Source organism: Stegodyphus dumicola, chromosome 3 (genome assembly GCF_044657685.1).
Source record: "Stegodyphus dumicola isolate Sdum_Otavi_A_Nest chromosome 3, ASM4465768v1".
Classification (NCBI taxonomy): Eukaryota; Metazoa; Arthropoda; class Arachnida; order Araneae; family Eresidae; genus Stegodyphus; species Stegodyphus dumicola.
The window spans coordinates 79,413,054-79,436,478 of NC_140770.1; the positions used below are offsets into that span (position 1 = coordinate 79,413,054).

The window sequence follows — 23,425 nt, forward strand, 5'->3', positions numbered from 1 at the left end:
TGTATGAACTTTCGAACCGTCCACTTTGGCTCGCACACCAGTTCAATTACAGCATTTATAGGTGCTCATAGATGTTATCGCTGTCAAGCGTTTAGCAACCGCTCTAAGGATTACACCTATCATCCACACTGTGCTCACTGCAGTGGCAAACACCAGGAAAGTGAATGTAAATCTAATAACCCTAACTGCATAAACTGAGAAATAAACAATAAGCATTTCGGCACCAAATACTCATGTGACCATCCCACTTATGTCAACTACTGCGCATCCTACAAAGAAGAAGTTTTAAGAATCAAAAGCAGAACGCAATACAATGAGTAGTCAACCTCCAAGTAACGTTAATATCATAGAAAACCATCCCACTGCATTCCTCCGTCAGTCTAATCGTCAAAATGGCATTAAAGCTCTGCATATCAACCTTCAGCGTGCAAAGATAGCCACAGATAATTTAATACAATTCATTTCAGAGCAATATCATGCTACATGCTGATAGCCACAGATAATTTAATACAATTCATTTCAGAGCAATATCATGACATAATTTCACATCATACACATCAATCACATCAATCATCAATCACATCATTTATTTTCATAATAAATATCATGACATACATGCTGATAGCCACAGATAATTTAATACAATTCATTTCAGAGCAATATCATGACATAATTTTTGTACAAAAGCCATACTGCAACCAAGGTTCCCCAAGAAACTTACCACTAACATGGAACGTCATATCCTGGCAGAACTCAGACACTACACAGTCCCTGAGAGCAGCCATCATCGTGCTAAATAAGTCCTGGACTCCACTTGTTATCAAAGCACACAGAGATGTAGTCACTATATTCATTGCCACAGCAGAATCACAAATCTACTTCACTAGCGCCTATTGAAAACCTCGATAACACCCTGCAAGAAATAAAGACGACTCTCCACAATAGCAACGTCCATCATGTGATCAACGGTGATTTTAACGCACAGAACAGCCTGTGGGTTTATCCACGTACGACCCCAAGAGGAACAGAAATGGAAGACTTTATTAACTCTAACAATCTAATCCTGCATAATGACCCTGAGGACTTACCCACTTTTACCAAAATCAATGGAAGAGGATGGCACTATTTGACTCTCAGTACACACCACTTAACTCACAAAATCCAGAATATGAAGATCAGCTAAGACGATTCTTTCTCCGACCACAAATACATCACCTTTGAAATTGCCCAGAAAATAGAAAACATACAGACGAAACGCTTTCGAATTAGTAGCAGCACAAAGAAAAAGTTTATCAAACTGTTAAGTCCGAAAGTTCAATCCATTCTAGAAACTTCACCCAGACTAATTCCAAAGAAGATGTCAATATATATGTTATACACTTCACACGACTTATTCAAGAATGCTGTCATGCATCCTTCAAACTAAAGTCAGCCACCAATCACAGAAAAGCTAACTGGTGGACCAAAGAACTGCGTGCAGATCGCCAAAAGACCAGAGCGCTAAGACAAAGATTAAAGTCCCGCACAAACGACAAAGATTGCACGGCAGCATGGGTGAAATACAACAGGCAAAGGGCAATTTATAAGAAGAAAATCACAGAAGCTAAACTAAAATCTTGGACCTCCTTTTGCAACAATAATCAAAATACTTACAAAGTACTCTATAAAATGGCCACCTCAAGGATTTTCAAGCCGACGCAGATACACACCCCAAATAGCATACATACGCACAACAATGCCAACGTTACGACAGAAGCCTTAAACAACATCCTAGACCATGTTTTCTCACACAACAGCGAAGAAGACACCCCAGAGCAACAAGGATTAAGAACCTCCATTAAATCACCAAACACCCCAGATGACAGACAATTTACAAAAAAAAAGAACTAATACTACTCGTCAAAACACTCAACAATGCGAAGGCACCTGGCCCAGATCATATTTCAAATCAAGTTTTGAAGATAATCTGTAAAGTCAGCTCAGAAATACTCCTAAATCTGTACAATAAATGCCTGAAATACAACTGCTTCCCGGACTGCTTCAAGCACGGGCAAATCATCCTCTTCTTGAAGAAAAACAAAAAACCAGAGGACCCTTGCTCATGCTGACCAATAAATCTACTACCAGCCATGGGAAAGTTCCTTGAACGACTTCTAGTCAATAGACTAAAATACCATATATACTCATGCCCATAAATTAAGGATAATTCGGAGTCATGCGGAAATCGAACACTAAAATAAATATATCACCTGTAAAATCACTATACACATATTCAAGAATCATATGCAAATTTCAGGAAGTAACCAGATGACACCGATGGTACGTCACAATGGCGAAAGTGTAAGAGAGTGATATATAAGGAATACAGGCAAAGAAGTAAAATTGTTCGCAGGCGCTGTATAAGCATTTCAGTGCAATAACCGAATAGTTATGACTCAAAGGACGCATTTGGATGATTTTTTACGTGGTAGAATTATCGGCCGTCTGGAATGTGGGCATAGCCAACTGGAAGTATCAGACGAACTTGGAATTGCCCAGAGTTTCATCTCCAGGTTTTGGCAACGATTCCAAAATGATGGTAATGTGAGTAGACGTTACAGCACAGGTCGCCTCAGAGTTACAACGCGGAATGAGGACCGGTATTTGGCACTTACTGCCAAAAGAAACAGGCGGAGCACAGCCTCAGACCTGTCTCATCAGCTCTCTTCAGCCACAGGTACGACAATTTCAAGGCAGACCGTGTACAGACACTTAGGGAAGATTGGTCTATGGGAAGATGGCTCGTAGACCTGTTAGATGCGTTCCACTTACTGCAACTCACTGTCGCCTGCGGTTAGCCTGGAGTAGAGAGCATGCATTGTAGACACCGCAACCGTGGGCTTGTGTGATGTTTTTTGACGAGTCCAGGTTTAGCTTGCTGTCTGATTCTCCCCGGACTTTCATATGGAGAGCTTCAGGTACCCGTTACCACCAAGAAAACATCATTGAACAACACCGTTACGGTGGTGCAGGAATGCTCGTTTGGGGTGGAATTATTCTGGGTTTCAGAACTGACCTGCATGTTCAAATTGGAACCATGACAAGCCATATCATAGACGTCATTCTGGAACAACATGTATGTTTGTTTCGGGGCACCATGGGCGCACAATTTGTGTTTATGGAGGACAAAGCCCGACCTCACCGTGCAAACATTGTAAGTGAATGCCTTCAATCGGAGGATATCACCCGTATGGACTGGCCAGCATTCTCACCGGACTTGAATCCAGTAGAGCACATGTGGGATATGCTTGGCCGACGAGTTGCAGCCCGTCAACCTCCTCCTACATGTCTACCGGAACTTCGGAGAGCATTGCTTTTCGAGTGGCGTAATATCCAAGATCAGATCGATAATTTGATACTCAGCATACCTAGGCATTGTACGGACTGTATTGTATCATCTGGGAGACATACAATGTATTAACAATCATACCAACCATGTAATATTGGTTTTTTATAAATAGGTTTTCTTTCTTTTTTTTTTTTTTTTTTTTTTTTTTTTGTAATTTGCTCCAGGGAGAAAAAATTGCTAATTTTTTAATAATATCAAACATATAGCATCTTTTTTTGCTCTTTATCTCTTGTTTAATAAATAAGCTTTACAAATAAGTCAAATTTGTTTTGCTCCTAACTCTTCCTTTGCCTGATTTTGCATTATCCTTAATTTATGGACATGAGTGTATATAAAGACAATGGAATAAGTACAATCAGTATGGATTTAAACCCAAAAGCTCAACCACTCATGCAATAGATATAGCAATCTCTCAAATACAAGCAAACAAAAGCCATCAAATGCATTCGGCTCTCCTATGTCTTGACCTGCAAAATGCATTCTATTCTTTTTGGTGGCCAGCTGTCAAGTAGGCCCTCAGGGAGATGCAGTGTCCAAGAAACCTGTACCTTATGATTACGGACTATCTCAAGAACAGACAAAGCGTAGTAATCTATGACAATACCATAATCACCAGAAAACAAACTAGAGGATGTCCCCAAGGATCGTGTATGAGCGCAGACCTCTGGAACATCACCTTTAATAATATTATCGATCATCAGTGGCCAAATCACACAATGATTGTAGCCTTCTCCGACGATGTTGCCTTCATAATCTAAGGATTATGACACGAAGACAACTAGAGGAAAACTCCAACACCACCCTTAATATATTCAACTACCTTTGTCATAGAATAAAACTCCAAATATCACACATAAAATCGCACACACTTATAATACACAAGCCAGGATAAACAATAACCAGGAATCCCATGCTACGAATTGGAAACAATAAAATAAAATGTGTGAAGACCATTAAGTACTTAGGACTCACCATAGACCAGAAATTGAATTGGATACTACAATAACCAGGAATCCCATGCTACGAATTGGAAACAATAAAATAAAATGTGTGAAGACCATTAAGTACTTAGGACTCACCATAGACCAGAAATTGAATTGGATACCGCATCTTCAGGAAAAGAAGCTAACCACCGCCAAAATTGCAAAAGCATTAAGGGCGATGAAAGGATATTCTTGGGGCCTTAATCATCGCATTATAAAAATTCTATTAAAGACAGTAGTCAATAAAATAATCACGTATGGAGCCACTATCTGGGCCTTTCCCATGACAGCAAGAAAAATTCGGACCCTTAACTGAATTCAAAGACCTTTCTTGATCAATACTACCCGATCATTCTCAACAACCTCCACCAACGCACTACAGACAATAGCCGGGTTGACCCCACTACCAATTCAAATAGAAATCGACGCACTGTCCACAATCATCCTACAACTGAAGAAAACTTCGACGTACAACGGGCGTAATTTTCAATCCACATGAATATGAAGAAAAGCCATCGAAATATAACAGACATCCCGCTCTGGGTCATCACAATCTCCATTGCAACCTCGACAAGCCACCTCCATCAACTGATTTTACTGCATGCACGGATGGCTCAAAGATTGAAAATAAGGTAGGAAGCGGAGTCACCATAAAAACAAAAACAGGCCTCCACTCCGAATGGCAAGGTTACCTTCGGCTGCAAAACAACTTACATCAAGCAGAGCTCATAGCCATACTAAACAGCATTATGCAACTTAATTACTTAAATACAGATACCATCCATGTAATCACCGACAGTCAGTCTTCCATACATGACATCAAACAACAGCACACAAATTATTCTGTATCCTGGCAAATTCCCTTAGAAAGTCCTCAATGAAGACATCCCTCCCCTTAGTCAGATAGCCCTAGTGTGCTTTGCCGTAATTAAATACACCACACCAGCCCGGCAAATTCAAGACATCATAAGCACAAGTAATAAGAAATTTTCCTGTCATGGACCAGAGGGCACAACGCCTGTTATCGTTTCAATTCAGTAAAAAACGGATCATTCAAAATTCTAGATAAGCAAATAAAGAAAGGTTGCTTACCTTTATGGTCCGCTTTCTTCGGTTCTGGTCCGCTGCTTTAGTAGACTCCGATTTGGTTCCAAACTCATCTAAAATTGGCACTATTTTGTATGAATCACTTTATTTGACATTTGACACAAAAGAGGAACAATATCTAAATCATTACACTATCAAAAAACACTTCTAACTACTTAGCATCATTGTTCTACATATCTAACAGCGTCATTAGTCTACTGCGTCACTGTTCTAAAAGCATACACTTATCGTTGCCAGTTCTCAAAAAACAAACTTTCTTTTTCAATTCTCGTCGGTCTGGAGGCTCAATCCGTTCCCCAAGAGCGGAGCGTGCATCGTTCACGACACCTGTGAAGGCAATGAAAGGGCCAATTATCTAGGAAAATAGGCAGCTCTAGAACAAACAGGATCTCAAATTCATATCCCATGGCCTAAATCAGCATTAAAATACAAACTAAAACAAATGGCGAATGAAAAGTGGCAACATCAATGGGAACAAGGACCACAAGGACGACGTACATTCGAACTACTACCACAATTTCAGCCTACTTCCTCACCCAGTACATCTCGGGTCACGGTCCCTTCCCCAAGTATTTTTATGATCGCAATATGGCTATGTCAGATAGATGCATGTGCGGGGAATGCGGAGACCCTGAACATTACATGTTTCAATGTCTGCTAATGTCAGCCCATCACATTCGCCATCCCACCGACATTGGAATAGAATTTAGAAGATTCATTATTAAGCACCGTAAAGTTTTCCAAAACATCAAAAATATTATTGATTTCTTACGCCAAGGACTAGACTTGTGTCATCCATAGCTTACAACCCTAAATAATCCTCTAAGTTCATAAAACGCAACAATAAGAATATCCACTCTCACCCTCATACTATACAGGATTGCCTTTAGAAAACACAAATATATCCATTTATTGAGACAACCATAACTTTTCTCGTACTACGAATTATGAACTACTTCATACTGTGCAATGTGTGACAGATGCACTAGTACTACGTACTCAACACTATGTACCATGAAATGAATTCATAAACTGTATGCTGTATTATGAACTGCACTATGAATGAGAACTTATAAACTGTGAATCGTGTAACAAAAAAAGCAATGAACCACATACCATAAACACTCCCCCCCCCCGCCAACAAAGCTCCAAACCAAAACACAAAAGAAATATGTAGATATATTTGTAAATAACTTATTGTAATTATCCATTGTAATTATTGTATCTATCCATCCAACTGCAATGTATACCCGTATAAAGTATATCTGAGAAAATATTGTCTGCAATGCAAATTATGCACCATTAATATATAACTGTGTATTATGAATGCTGCAATGTAAACTAATTCCCGAGCATGGTGTTAGCGTGCCCGGTCAGGGTACACTTCTATAGATGGTTAGTGCAGTGAGGCAATACCAGTTTTGCCCATGGCGATGTTTTGGTGCCTCCTGTACTTCTTTCTGTCTGTCTGTCTAGAAAGGCTATAAGAAGGAACGACAAAATCTGAAGGCAAACAGATTGTTTCATTAAAAGGTTCGTGAGCAAAGATATGTTTGTTCTACTGCGGCAATGAGGAAGGTTCTGTGCTTTTAATCTGGGTTGACTAAAAAGGCAATTTGTCCAATGGGCCAGGGATTGAGCAACTGTTAGATAGTTTCAAGAGCTGCTTGTCTCTTCTAAAAATTAGGGGCTCCAAGCAAATTTGAACTTCCGTGGCAGGAGTAGAGCATGCAGCTCCAGCTTTATTTTGAACTCTATCCAGAATTTATCCACAGCTCTTTGGGGCAGTAGCAAGGAGCTCAACACTATTTTAAAAAACAGGTCTGATGTAAGTTGTATACATTCTGTTTAGTGTTTCTTGAGTAGATCCCCAAGAAATACCACAAAATCGTTTTAATAATTTTAGTCTATCAATTCCCCTACATGTGTTGGGTACATGCTCAGTGATGATTACAAGATGTACACAAACATCGTTACATTACTCATCTACTATATTATATTACAATTATGGTTAAAGATAATAATAGATACAGTTACAGTTACATATATAACATCTTCCTTTTTTATAAAAAATAATAATAGTAGTAAAATTAAACATATTCTTTTAAATAATAAGGTTTCTTAACAGTCCTACCAGATTGAGTGATGTAGTTATGTCCATTTGAAAAATTTGATGATACTATACCTCTTTCACTATTTGGTGACACAACACTTCTGTTAGATTTTGAAAGACTTACAGGCACATCTAAATTTGTAGTGCTCCTACTATTTTCATGTATCTCGGGTTCATCTATAACTTCATTCTCATAGTTGTTTTGTATTGCAAACTCTTCCTGATTAGTTCCTTTAAGAAGGTCTCTTCTGTTCCTTTCTACAATTCTTCCATCTGTTCTTATAATCCTATATGAACGTGGTCTTTCTGCTTCTTCTATAATTTTCCCTCTTTCATTTAGTTTTTTCCCTTTCTTTTTTATGTAAACATGATCTCCTGTTTTCAGTCGTTTTAATGGTCTTGCATTCCTATCATAATAGCTTTTTTGTAAGGTTTGTCTCTTCAGTAAATGTTGTTTATGGTCTTCATATCGTTTAGCTTGGACAAAATTCTCTTTTATAGGCATCAATCCATTTACTTTTCTTCCAAACATCAATTCTGAAGGTGACTTAATTTCATCTGAAATAGGAGAGTTACGATATTCCAGTAAAACTAAATATGGATCCTTGTTGTCAACTACAGCTTTTTCTAACATTCGCTTGGCAGTTTGAATATGTCTTTCAACCATTCCATTAGACTGTGGGTATTTTGGACTTGAAGTTCTGGTTTCAAAATTCCATCTTCTTGCAAAATCTTTATATTTCCTGCAATTATATTGTGGACCATTATCCAAATATACTATTTTCGGAATACCATGTCTTGCAAAAATTGATTTCAATTGCTTTATCACTGCTACACTTGACAAATCTTCCAAATGTCCAATTTCAACATATTTGCTAAAATAATCTATAACTATTAGATAATCCCTTCCTTGAAAGTAAAAGAGGTCTGTTCCCAATACTTCCCATGGACCATTAGGTATTTCTTTAGATATCATTGGTTCTTTAGTATTAGCTTTTTGTAAACTTAAACATGTTTGACAATTCAGTACCAAATCTTCAATTTCTTTGGACATTCCTGGCCAATATAATATTTCTCTTGCTTTGATCTTGCATTTTACTACTCCTAAATGACCATAATGAATTCTGCTTAACATATCTTTTCGTAAACTTCTTGGTACAACAACACAGGAATTTTTAAATATTAATCCATTTGCTTCTGATAGTTCTTCTCTGAAGTTAAAATATGGTTTTGCCAGTTCTGGAACCATACATTTTTCATCTGGCCATCCAGTTTTAATTAATTTTCTTAAAACTTGTAGTTCTTCATCTTTTTCTGTTTCCAGTTGAAAAACTTCCATTTTACCATTAGACATTGGTATACATTCTACAACTAATCCAACATGAGCTTCTATTTCTCCTTCAAAGAAATCAGATCCTTTATCAGTGAATGATCTTGATAATGCATCCGCTATAAAAAGTTCTTTTACTGGTTTATATTTTATCTCAAACTGATATGGCTGTAATCTTATACGCATTCTTTGTAGTCTTACAGGGCATTTATTTAATGGCTTTTTAAAAATTGATTCCAGTGGTTTATGATCACTTTCCACAGTAATATTTTTTCCAAATATATACTGGTGAAATTTCTCACACGCAAATACAATAGCTAAAGTTTCCTTTTCAATTTGAGCATAATTCTTCTGTGTATCTGTTAATGCCTTAGATGCATATGCCACTGGTAAATTATTCTGCAGTAAGACTGCTCCTAGTCCTTCTTGAGATGCATCTACAGATAAAACTACTGGCATGTTTATATCATAATACTGTAAAACTGGTTTATTTACCAAGACATCTTTTAGTCTTCTAAATGCTTTTTCATGTGTTGCATTCCAGTTCCAGATAACTTGTTTTTTCAACAAATCTCTTAAACATGATGTCAATTCTGATACATTAGGTATAAATCTAGATCCTAGGAAAGTTTCTAATTCTTTCACATTTTTTGGTGGTTTTATATCTAGAATAGCCTTAATTTTGTCTTCATCTGGTTTTAAACCATCTTTAGAAAATATATGTCCCATATATTTCACTTCATTCAGCCCAAATTTACATTTATTTAAATTAAATTTAACATTCTTTTCTCTGGCTCTGTCCAACAACTTCTTTAATCTTAAATCATGTTCTTTTTTAACTTTACCCCAAACTAATAAGTCATCTATATATATTTGAACTTCTTCTAAATCACTAAAAATTTCAGAAAAACTTCTGTGGAAAACTTCTGGTGATGAACTCAGTCCATATGGCAACCTTAAAAAACAATATCTACCAAACAGAGTGTTAAATGTAGTAAATTCACAACTTGAATCTGACAGTTTAATTTGCCAAAATGCTTTGTTTGCATCTAAAATACTAAAGACCTTTGCATTTGTCATTTGAGATGAAATTTCTTCAAAGGTTGGTATGTGATAATGTTCTCTCAGTATATTTTGGTTAAGGTGCTGAGGATCTAAACACACTAATGAATTCACGAATTCTGTTGGTTGGTTAACTTTCTTTATAATACCATCTTTTTTTTCTTGCTAATTCCTTTTTTAATGGATTTAATAAGCTAAATGGAATTTTCCTACAGGGTTCTATTTTACCAACAGCTCCTGGTTTTAATTTAATATGATATGTATATCCAGTTAAATTCCCAGTTCCTTTAAACAAATCTTGATATCCTTTTAAAAATTCTGGTAACTTTTCATTGGAATCAGGATTTACTGTACAAATCCTTTGAATTAGGTTTAATTTTTGCAAAGTAGGTAAACCTAAAATAGCTGGAACAGTTTTATCACATGCTACGACTTGAAATTCTATTTCATCCTTGTCCCCTTTTGATGTTTCACATAATAATTTACATTTTCCAACTACATCAATTGTAGTACCATTGTAATTATTTAAAGTGACTTTTGATTCAGTCAAACATTTCTCTCTTAAATTTAATTGTTTAAATTTAGGCAATGGTAGCACATTACACTGAGCTCCAGTATCCAACTTAACAAATAAATATTTAGATATGTTTACTTTTAGTTTTTCAAACCATTCGGTTTTATTTTTAGAAAATGGATTTGTATCTTCTACTGACCCTAAAATATATTCATTACCATTATTATGTAACTCATGCTCTAAATTATTCTGTACAACATTAACATTTTTAAAAGTGCACATTTTAGAAAAGTGATTTTTCTTTTTACGGTACAAGCAAATCTTATTATAAGCAGGACAGTTGTATAACTTATGAAAAGTTCCACATTTTCTACATGGTTTTGGATTATTGTACTTATTTCCTTGATAATTTGAAGAAGATTTAGTACTTTGTTGCTTTTGTTTTACATGAAAGTCTTTCTTACAAGGCTGACATTTTCCTCTGAAGGTCGAAATTTATTACGTTTGACAGCTTCTATTTTATTTTCTTCAGTTAAAGTTTTCAGCTGAAGTTCTGCTAATTCAGAAGCTTTACACATTTTAATACATTTCTCCAATGTTAACTGATCTTCCCTTAATAATCTATCTTTGAGATTTTTATTTAGAATTCCACTTACTAATCTATCCCTTATTAAACTATCTTTTAATTCTGCAAATCCACAGTTGCTACTTAATTTCTTTAAATCGGTTAAGAAATCATCAAACGATTCACCTACATGTTGTGTTCGACAGAAAAATATATGTCTATCAACACTTTCGTTTGCTTTCGGTATGCAAAAATTTTCGAAAGCTTCAATTACTTTGTCAACATTCTTCTTATCTTCTTCACTTAAATTAAAAGTATTAAATTTTTCAAGTGCTTCTTCACCAATTATATGCAATAAAATAGCTACTTTAATTTCAGGTGATTTAGTAATACCACCAGACGCTAACATATAAATTTGGAATTTTTGTTTCCATTTCTTCCAATTTTCGCTTAAATTTCCTTCGAAACTTAGATTACTTGGTGGCTTTAATCCATCCATATTTAATTTAGGACATTAAATAGTTTATATATACGTATTTTTAGCCACTTCCAATAAAAATAAACAACTCACTTACCAGCGATATAAGTTTCGATTTCACAGTAAACAACTTCCCATGATGTTTTTGTTTAGAACATCTTTATGGAGACTGCATGGTTCTTCAAAAGAGATTTTCTTTTTTAATCAACAATGGGCTGCGCCATGTGTTGTATTTTATATGTGTTGGGTACGTGCTCAGTGATGATTACAAGATGTCATCTACTATATTATATTACAGTTACGGTTAAAGGTAATAATAGATACAGTTACAGTTACATATATAACAGGGCCAGGGATAGTCTCGAGCAACTGTTAGATAGTTTCAAGAGCTGCTTGTCTCTTCTAAAAATTAGGGGCTCCAAGCAAATTTGAACTTCCGTGGCAGGAGTAGAGCGTGCAGCTCGAGCTTTATTTTGAACTCTATCCAGAATTTATCCACAGCTCTTTGGGGCAGTAGCAAGGAGCTCAACACTATTTTAAAAAACAGGTCTGATGTAAGTTGTATACATTCTGTTTAGTGTTTCTTGAGTAGATCCCCAAGAAATACAAGAAATAAAATCGTTTTAATAATTTTAGTCTATCAATTCCCCTACGGCCATCTCCGCTGAATGATTTAGTTTATTCAAAGTGAACTCCGAGATAGTAAGCATCACTCACCCTTGTCACAGGTCTTTCTTTGTATAAGAGAGAGAGAGACTATGCGATTTTATTGAAAGGGTGAACAACTCGCAAACAGTTTTTCTTAAATTTACCTCCATTTGATTTTCATCACACCATTTTCGCAGTTTAATCAAAGGTAAATTAATTTCCTTATTTACTCTTTGGATGTCAGTATCAGTAACATTAAATGGCTACAGTAAGGTCATTTATCCTGATCTTGAAAAGGGTAGCCCATTGCACAGCTGGATGAAAGCAGAGTTAGCATCTCAATATCTCATCCTTGCAATTCCTTGGGCAAGGAAAGATTTTAGCCACTTAACAAGATTGCCCTCTATGCCTAAATTAATTAGCTTATCAACTAGTTTCTTTACCCACACCGTATCATATCGACAGATACTGACTGCCAGATTAGATTTTTTTACCTGAAAACCATCTTTGATATACTAGGTAAGATAAGTGATATGTTCAGCGGTGTTCTTTCTTTTCTGGAATCCAGCCTGTAAAGCAAAGATAGCATTTATATCATCTAAGCAACAATTCCATTTTTTCCATGATTTTGCAACAGAATTTTTTCAGTGAGATAGGTCGATAGCTTCCAGAATTTTCAAGTGGTTTATGGGGCTTTTGAATTGTAGTTTTTTTTTTTTTTTTTTTTTTTTTTTTTATTAATTTTTTTCCCAGTCGGCAGGGATTTTTTTTTTCTTCAGATAACATTAAAAAGAGCCAGGAGAGTACTTTTAGCATTCTGTTCTAGATGCAAGAACAATTCGGATGGAAGGTTGTCTGATCCAGCACTTTTTTTTTTTTTTTTTTTCATGGAGGGCGCTGTTTAGTTTGATGAAATTGAAGTCACTATTAAAGTTCTTGTAATCCACTATTAAAGTTCTCGTAATTCTCGTTCAATCAGTAGGAGGAGACTGTTAAAGTTTACACTGTTTGATATAAGAAATTTCGCAAATAGAGGCGTAATACTTATTAGCCAAAGCAGCAGCTCTCTGCTGCTGCTTTGGCTCAAAGCTTATTAGCCAAAGCTGCCAAAGCAGCAGCTTCCATGCTAAGACTTGCATTTGACAAGTGGTTCATTCACCTCATGACGTGACTAATCATGCATTGGAAGAACAGAGCCTATAGGCCCATGTGCTCTCTCTTCTAAAGTCTAAATTTGCAGCAAAATTCTGAAAGATAAGTCTCTTTTCATTGGCAGTGACTCTCTTGAAAGTGACGAGAGCATGTCTTAGAGCTATAACATCCATTTGTCCCTCTGTTGATTCAGCTATTTTACGGGTATTATTTCTAACTTTCTTTAGTTAGTCAGATTTTCAGCCCAAAAATCCCAATAGTCATAATTGTATTATTATAACTTCTGTAGGGATATTCAGCATCTATTAAGGTATTTGTGAACAGTTTATCAGTTAACTGTTTCTGGCACGCTACCTCCTAAAAATAAAATTTCAATAAAAATTAATAAAAACAGTTCTAGGCAATCTAATCAGGTCTAGAGTTAATATAGATAAAATTTTGTAAAGCGTTTTAGTTACTGTTTTAGTTTTAATTTTATGAGTGTGCTCGAGGCGGGCTCATTGAATGACTGGAGCTTCGAAAAGAGGGCTGAAGCGAGCATTGCTTGGAAGGGCATAATAGAGTAAAAGATTTTGCCTACGATTAGAAAACGCTGAATTCTGATTACTGCAGCAGATTTAGCATTACCTAGGGTGCTTCTCAACACCCTACCAAAAAAAATGCATCTCTCCATATCAGATTCACTATCTGAAGGCAATTCGTGTATAATTTTTAGAGCTTCAGAAATGGTCAGCCCACTCCGATCCATTTGCAAATTAATTAAAAAATTAGAAACAAATAAACTACAACTAAGAAAATATAAACTGTCCCTGACCTTCAGAAAAACACCCAAACAATTCCTTGGCTAATAACCAAACACCCCCCCCCAAAAAAAAAAGAGAAACAGAAATGAAACACAGCTGCTCACCTACCTGTCGGTTATGAATGGGCTCACTGGAAAAAATTCAGCATTGGGTACTTGCGTATTATCCCATTGACCGACTAAGTAGTGTGATTTAATGCCAATTATGGATGACCACTTCCTTTAGAATTCTGCAGTAATAACTGGTGACCATTGCTGAAGTTTCTGCTGGAGGTTGACGGGATAATACGTAAGTATGGGTACCGATATGTGTAACAACTTGATACTTTCAGTGATAAAACATCTTTTCATCATCGGCTCATTTTAATTGTGATAATTTTTGTGAAATAAGAAATATATCTCTTAATTTAGTTATTTCGGTAAACAAAGAACAAAATAGAATGACACACTTTGAAAAGTTCCTGTTGACAATATGTACTTTGGAAAGAGTAAACAATAAACAAAATAGAATGATACACTTCGAAAAGTCCTGTTGACAATATGTACTTTGGAAAGAAAAACAGTGTTATAAAAGGTAAGATGAATGCATAAGAATGATCCATAGGCAATGTTGGTGCATATAGTTTTCTGCAGAAAACTGTTTGCCATATATTGTCCTATAAAGAAAGTCTGGTTTGTGTAATATATATATGGGGAATACATTAGTTGCACTCTCTTTTTTTAGAAATATGCAATAGATCTGAAATGTTTAAAATTTTAAAATATTTCTCTATGCTTAGTTAGCGCAAGTCTCCCCTTTACAAACTTTCTGTTATCCAAATAGTGTTTCTTAGATCACTGGTTTTCTAATATTAATATTGATCACTATTTTGAAATTTATTTAGTTAATGAATTTATAAAGTTTATTTTGCAAATTGTTGAATCTAATATAGATTTAAATTTTTAGTTATAGATACAAATGACAGGTTTTTGAGGAAAATAGCTATTGGTTTAGCACAAACTGAGAAAAAAATGGTCAGAGAAGTAGGTTCCTTTCATTATATATATATATATATATATATATATATTAATTAAAACCGTAAATGAGTGAAATTTTGAAATTAAAACTTTGACATAATTACATTTTTACTAAAGACATACTACTAATTTTAACTCAAAAGTTTTTGAATTCTTTTAAAAATAGCTTCAAAATATTTTCTGTCATCTAAATTACTGTTACCTTGACTGAAAATGTTTTCTAAAGTCTTCATTTAGAATGTAATTAAGACTGGTAGGAATTTTTATTGAATCTTAGCAATGCCAATTAGATTCCTGTTTCATTTGCTACTTCAGTCCGATTAAGAGAAAAATATTTTATGAAGCAAGGTCAATTATAGATCTTAGGTTGCAAAACAAACTGTTTATATAATATTATATAAATATAAAAAACAAACTAGTGTATTTGCATCAATGCAAACATACCAGTTATTTTTAATGTGGATGAATTAGGTTTCTTTCATTTACTAAATTGCTGCTGTGATTCATGTTCATAAGCATAGTTCTAGACTCTTTTTTCATTTGTTACAAGTTTGATGAGAAACTTAAGGTAATTTGTTCCCCAGAAATTTTTGGGCTTTTCCTCTTTACATCATAATGCAAGGTAGCAAAGTTTGTATAATTTTTTTTTATATTGTTTATTATATAATGATGTTTCTGTTTATTTTCAGACTCAGTTTGACATTTCAGTTGCTAGTGAAATTATGGCTATCTTAGCTTTGACTACAAGTATGGCAGATATGAAAGAAAAACTTTCAAAAATAGTGGTTGCAAATGATAAGAAAGGAAATCCCGTAACTTCTGATGATCTGGTAATTTTTCTTTTCCTTTCTTCTTCTTATATAACCATTTGTTTTTATATAAAGATCTCTCCCTAGACTTCTCTTCATTTAATTAAGATATCAAATTATCTGATGTGTGAAATTTAATTTTTTTTTTCTTTATTAGCCCAAAGTGGCATTAACCCATGTGCTCTCAAATATGTATTTATCTGCAAATGAAAAAAAAAAACGCCCATTCGGGTATAATATAAAATCTAAAAGCTTTCAGATTTTATATATATTTTTTAATTTTATTTCATTATTTTTTCCTTGGTTTATATATATATATATAACACAAGTGTCATTGCAAATACTTCAGTTTTAAGCGACAAATGGGAAATGTATGTATTTCTATCTAAAGTAAATCAAATAATCATTCACCTTAAAAACCGATGGAGAAAGATTTCAGAATGCCAGGTTTTATGTATACTAAATTAAATGTAGTAAAGTAGAAGTTAATTTTAAGCCTTCAAGGATGAATATTTATGAAAACTTTTTTTTTTAAGGGAGTAACTGGTGCATTAGCAATTTTACTAAAGGATGCTATTCGTCCCAACTTAATGCAGACTTTGGAGGTAATTATTTTATTTTATTTTTAATATATATTATTAGTTATCTGAAGAGAACCATATATAAACTGCTTTGAATGCAGGGAAATAAATTCTCATGTTAAATGAAATAAGCATTGTTCATCTGTATTAGAACATAATATTAATTTCAAATTAAATATTATAATTCTCAGTGCTGTCTCTGATTTTATATATTAGATCAAAGCTTTTATATAACTGCTTATTTTTAATATAAAAAATATAAGCAATAGAAGTCACTGTAATCGTATCCAATAATTTGAACTGTATAATGTTTTTAAAGATTTTGATTCGTGTTAGTATTCAGATGCATTGGCTGCATAATTTTTCTCATGAACATGAGCCAGTTTCTCATAAAATGTCCTCTGCAAAGGCATTGGAGTACGTTAATATTTTTTTATGATAAGCAAATGTCTAAAATTCGCGTATCATTTCTCTTATACTATTTTCTGTGTGACTTGATAAAATATCATAATTTTAAATTCCAGTATTTTGAAATTTAATGATTTAATATTGGATTTAAAGGGTGCACCTGTATTTGTTCATGCTGGTCCATTTGCTAACATTGCTCATGGAAGTTCATCCATAATTGCAGATAAATTGGCTTTGAAAATTGTTGGAAAAAATGGATATGTTGGTGAGTTCTGTCGCTTGAAATATATGCTAGAATTGTTCTTGTTTATCTTGTTTGTATGTGAAAATATTCACGGATAAAAGCATTAAAATGTATCTAAATTACAATCAAAAAAGCTATTAAGCAATCAAAACATCATAATATTTTACATATAATAACAATTTTAAATACTTCTGTAATAGCACAATAAATTGGTTTTCTGTATTTTTTTATAAATTTTGTTATTTCTTTAAGTTAAATTTTCCTACAAAAAATGAAAATTTTTTCATACTAAATACTGTGCGTATTGAGACATTAGACTGAACTCCTTCTTTCTTGGCATAAATATCTTAATAATTATATCTTATATAATAAGAATTTTAAATACTTTTGTAATAATGCAATAAATTGGTTTTCTTTATTTTTTTTTTATAAAAAGTGTTATTTCTTGAAACAAAATTTTCCTACAAAAGATGAAAATTTTTTCATATTAAATATCATGTGTATTGAGTCATTAGACTGAACTCCTTCTTTCTTGGGCTAAATATCTTTCATCCTAGATTTAATGTAAAAAGATTTAATATCAAAATCATTTTGTTAATCTAAAACTGGAATTTCTATTAAGTCATTACATTATTTCATTATTGGATTGGCAATGAGACTAATTAAGAAAAGTTAAAAATTCATCTATTGCAACTATTAGTTTAGATAAAGTTCAAAAAGCTTATGTGAAAATTTACATACAAAATCAAATACTTTAATTAATAACCCTCATTGATATTTCATGGCTTGTTACCATTTCCAAGAATATGTGCATTTTTAAAAATTTTTCACTTACTTGTTTTTATTGCTGCTATTTATAATACAGTGGTTACTAAGATCAAAAAACAAATATACAAAAAATCAAATATATGTTGAATATCTGCTTCTTCCTTCTCACCATGTAATTTCTGATAAACAGTGGTAGATATTTCTTTCAGTATCTTGTGAGCCATATATTACTTGATACAAAATTCTTTCCTAGCATTTAGCAAATTGGTGGAAAAAGAAACATTTTTTAACTTTATTGCTTGAAATCATTTTAGAGACGTGATTTCTGTGTTTAAAGCCACGGTCCGTAGCACAATAAATGGATGAAATACGAAAGGCTTTGATAAGTTCAAGTAGCATATTTTAGTATTGAAGAATCTGTGGAGAGAAAGGTAAAACACAAGAAGTCTTTTCCGAGTCTGAGTTTAATATATGGCAGTTTTTATATTGATTAATGTATATTTGTTTTGATTCTTGGAAATTTGGATGAAATAAGCACCTAAGTTTAATAAGTGGCAGATACAGTAAATATAAATAATGAATTTAACAATTTTTTTATTTTTTGCTAAATATCTTATCATTTGGTTAATATTCCACTGCCTAATCTTGAATTTATATGGTTAATATATGTAAAGAATTTATTTGTCCACAAGATTTCAGATGCAAGTGCAAACTTAAATGCACTTTGTTACACCTGTGTTTATATCCTTTACATTCAGCAAGCTTATTTATCCTGTCAGTGTAATTATATAGTATATTAAAAATAGAACTCTTAGAGAATTCTTTGTCATTAAAAAGGAAAAGTATTTCTAACACGCTTTGTTAACCACCAGTAGTGCTATTAATCCAGCACATAATGTAATGGCAGAATTATTGTAAGGATTAAATTTAGAGAAAACCTTCTTGCAGAGGCTTTTTGTGAACAGTGCTTTCATTAGTTTCTCTCTCCTCTTTTGTTTGAGTACAAAAATTGCTTTGAAAGTAATCTTATTAATGGACACACACACACACATATATATAGATAAAAATTAAAAAATTTAGAACCAAACTCACAAAGACTTGAAAGAAATTAAATTCAAAACCATCACTCTCTCTTTCTGTCTCTCTCTCTCTATATATAGATATATAAGCATTTTTACAAAGGAGTTCTTTATTTCCACAATATATATTCCTCACATTTATTTTTTCTTTTCTCCATTATGTTTTCCTCTTGTACAGGGATGATTTTTTTTCCTCATATCTAAACCTCGTATCTAAAGAACATAATTGTTTTAAATTTTAGAAAATTTGATTAAACAATTCTTAAGGTTCTTAAGGATTAAACAATATGCCTTTTAAGTTATGTATGTGTAAACAATCTGAAGTACCTTTTGTTTATCTATACCCCCACTAAAAAATCCAGAAAACTCATTGTTGACTTCAGAGAACATGCACGATTTCATTGGCTTATTTGAAGAGACAAGATTTTTTGTGTATCCTTATATTTGTTTTCACAATGCATCCAGTGCCACATATTTTTTTGCATTCTTCTTTTTCCATAAAAGACACATACATTGTTTGGAGGTAATTATAACAACTGATAGTTGTGGTTGAGGATAATCCCATTTCTTCTTCACAGAATACCACTGATGTATATCTTATTTGTTTAACAATAAATAAAGCAAACAGTTGTTGTAAAGAAGGTATGGCTATTTTCAAATCAATTTCCGACCTGCCTTCTAACACTTTACTAACAATTTTTCACATTGCATTTTTATAAATTTTTTTCATTTAAGAAATATAACTTTACAGAGTACAAAGTTGTACATTCTCGTTTATTGAGGAAAATGCTTAATTTCTGAAATAATGCAACACTTTCTTTTTCATTAGTCTAAAAATTCTATGCTCCCATTATACATTATTACAAAAATAAATGTACTCGTTTCAAAAAGAAATACTAATACTAATCAGAAAAATGGCCACTGAATTTCAAAAATAAAAATCCGCATGTTCTATACACACTTGGATTGATGCATAAATACTTTCTGCTAACATCATGGGTTGTCATATAGCACACGTGAGTTTATCGCAAACTTTTTATCAACATGACACATTGTTTCTCCAATACTTTTCATGCTTTTTTGGTGGTGACACATTGTTTCTCCAATACTTTTCATGCTTTTTTGGTGGTGACACATTGTTTCTCCAATACTTTTCATGCTTTTTTGGTGGTGGTGAAGATAATCAGTAATTTTAATGTAAAAAATTACATGAGAGCAAATCTGAGAAAGACATGACCTATAATCCACAAAACTCTTTAATCTGCATGATACTTAGTTCCCAAGGTTTGCAGATTACCAGAATTCTACTGAGTTGTTAAGGAATTGGATGCAAATTTGGATCTCATAGTGTCTCTCCGACATATATTAATATTTTTATTTTATTTAATCAAATATTACATTAAAATAAGATTAAGTGGAATGAAATATTTTCATATAAATTGATACAGAGTGAGGTATTTGCTGGGAAAATATTTAATTACTTATTTCCATTGCTACAGAAAACATGTGTATTTTGAAAAATCTTTATAATTGCTCTCAGTTATAACTTCTTATAATTTTTTTTTTTTAAATCCAAAGGTTATGTAAAATAAAATTAGGAAGTGTTCCCAGTCTGTATGTCATCATGTTTTGGTAGTTTGGCGTGAGTTCAGACACAGATAAAAGGCATTTTTTCTAATGAGCATTCATGATTTTGCTCATATATAATGTGATTATGAGTAGATTTCTCTTAGTCTTCTCCAAATGCATCTCTTCTTTTAGACCAATAGCTCTCAAGTATTTTGAGAATATCACCAATTCACCAATATTCCAGATCATGTTAGACAAAATATTTGAGAAATAAGAATCTACTTTAATATCTAAATATATGAATTGCAAAGAAAATTCTTTAATTCATTTAACAATTTAATAACTTATTAGACTTCTTTTCATTTTTAATCTTTTTAAGATGACAGGCAAACCCCCAATTCTCACCATATTAATTTCATCACTCTTAAGTATATTCATGCAACTTTAATGAAAAAAACGCATATTAGCAAAAAATATTATAATATTTATGTCAGCATTTTTGCAAAAAAAATTTAGCATAATAATTTAATAAAATACTGATTCATAAAAAAGTATTTTTGCCTTTATTTTGTAAGTCTTTGAGTTTCCTTCTGAGAATTTTATGATATGTTTGGCAGATGCTGTTCTGATCACTTACGCTTTTTATTTTTATAGTCCACTCTTTCTTTGCTGAATTATTTCATTATTTTCACAATGTGGAAGCCTGAATTTATTTCAGTTCTAGCTTTTCAGCTTTCTTAATAATTTTGAAGAGAATCAAATGAAGTGAAATGCTTGTAAAATGATTTTATAAATATGAGGAAGTCCTTTAAAAATCCCATCAACTGTCAAGTGTTATTATCTTTTATGATAAAGCATTGAAAAATAATTGTATATTCTTGAGTAAAAAAACAATTTTGAGTTGGTTTAAGCTTTAGACAATTTTGTGATTTTATTTATTTATTGTTTATAGATTTTAGCCTTTTTTATTTTTAAAAACTTAACCTTTTAAAATACAAGTTATATAACCTTTTGATGAAGCATTTCTTCTGAGCATTTATTGAATGTTTTAAGATTTATGCCTCCTTTAAATTTTCTAGTTACTGAAGCAGGATTTGGATCTGATGTTGGTTTAGAGAAATTTTGTAACATCAAATGCCGTTATTCTGGTTTGATTCCAAATGCTGCTATAGTTGTTGCAACCATCAGAGCTCTCAAATTACATGGGGGAGGACCCAGCATAGGAGCTGGTGATTCACTGCCAAAGGAATATACTCAGGAAGTATGTAAAATAAAAAAATTTCAACTTTTAATCATAGTTTCCGATTTAATAATAGATTATCATTAGATACCAAGCTGATATTATTTTCTGAAGACTCCCAAAACACTGTTATAAATAATTTGTAAACACTGTTATAAATAATATGCATTTCTGTGAAAAATTCTGTACTCAGTTTTTCTCAAAATCAAAAGGACTAATAAGTAATGCCTTTATTTGCATTACTTATTTAAATTTTTTAAACTTCTTATTTATTAATGTCACAAAATAGAGCGTTAATTAATTTTTGAAACAAATTTGAAACTTCATGCCAAAAATAGTTTAGTTGTAAGATTGTCATGGTTTTTAATAAATAAGGATATGTTTAAGGCTCAAATTAATTAATTTTTGAAAAATCTTTTTTTTTTTTTTTTTTTTTTTTCCCTATACTTTTATTTCTCATCTTTGTTTGTCACTCTTTTTTCTGAAAGCACAGTTTTCAGAATTTTAAAGAAATAATTTTATTTTTCCTGATATTTCTATATTTTAGCAGAGATTGTCATAATAATTTTCCATAACTTCTTTCCAAACTTTCTGTTTTAAATTTATTTTCAATATAATAATAAAAATACTGTCTTTCACATTCCATTTATCTAAAACCTTCATGCCAATAATAGTTTATATGCAAGATTGTCATGGTTTTAAATAAATAAGGATATGTTTAAGGCTCAAAACTGCTTCTTCTGGGAGTTATGAGTATCTCGCAATGCATATATGACAGAAGATTTAAACCCAGATCAAAGCAGTTATTAAGGGATACTTTATTTTTATCTTTAGATGATGAATCATAGACAATGCATAATTTAGGGGTGAATGTTTCTTCTCTAACAACTGCAATGAGGAAGTCAGTAACTCGAATCACCTACTACCTGAAACTGACATTCTTCAATAACCCCTTAGGTTAGCTGCTCCTTTAACACTCACTTCATCATAACACTATTACATAATAATTCTATATAGTTTCTTAATTTATTTCCTAGTCTAATGAATCTAAACTTAATGATTGTTACTAATCCGTGATAAATATCTTAATTCTGATGTTTCTTTTTCTACAGATGTTTTGTTTCATATCTTCTATATTTATATATCATGTTATGTTTGAACAAATGCATAATATTTTCACTGCATTGCTTTTTACTTCAATTCTAACTCCCATAAGGTTTTCAGCTTCTCAGTAATATATTTACAGTCAGTTACCACATTTCTTAAAACATATAACTGAAAAGCTTAAATCAAAAAATGTTCTTCCCTGAACTGAATCCGACAATGCGGTCAATAACAATTAATGTACTAGTTAATCTTACTGATTTACCATGTAAAATCTAATAAATCTAATAATCTAAATAAAAATAATAATTTTTTGCGAAACTTCAACCATCTAGTCAGAACTACTATTTGACCATTTATGATTTTCTTTGTAACTAGGGCTTCAAGTGTAATATGTAATGCTGGATTAAATCAATGGTAGAGATTCAAACAAACTTCATTGTAAACCAAAGAAGATGAACTTG

General features: G+C 32.6%; 1 protein-coding gene across 3 annotated transcripts in view; it reads left to right on the forward strand.

Annotated features, from left to right (window-relative positions):
* The window catches only part of pug (pug C-1-tetrahydrofolate synthase, cytoplasmic), a 136,561-nt gene that overhangs the window by 74,343 nt on the left and 38,793 nt on the right, over positions 1-23,425 (forward strand). For all 3 annotated transcript variants that reach the window (XM_085813017.1, XM_085813018.1, XM_085813019.1), the window contains 5 exons: positions 15,089-15,165; positions 15,849-15,989; positions 16,505-16,573; positions 17,111-17,222; positions 21,697-21,878. In XM_085813017.1, coding sequence (XP_085669143.1) covers positions 15,089-15,165; positions 15,849-15,989; positions 16,505-16,573; positions 17,111-17,222; positions 21,697-21,878 — 581 coding nt within the window. The remainder of the gene's footprint in view (positions 1-15,088; positions 15,166-15,848; positions 15,990-16,504; positions 16,574-17,110; positions 17,223-21,696; positions 21,879-23,425) is intronic.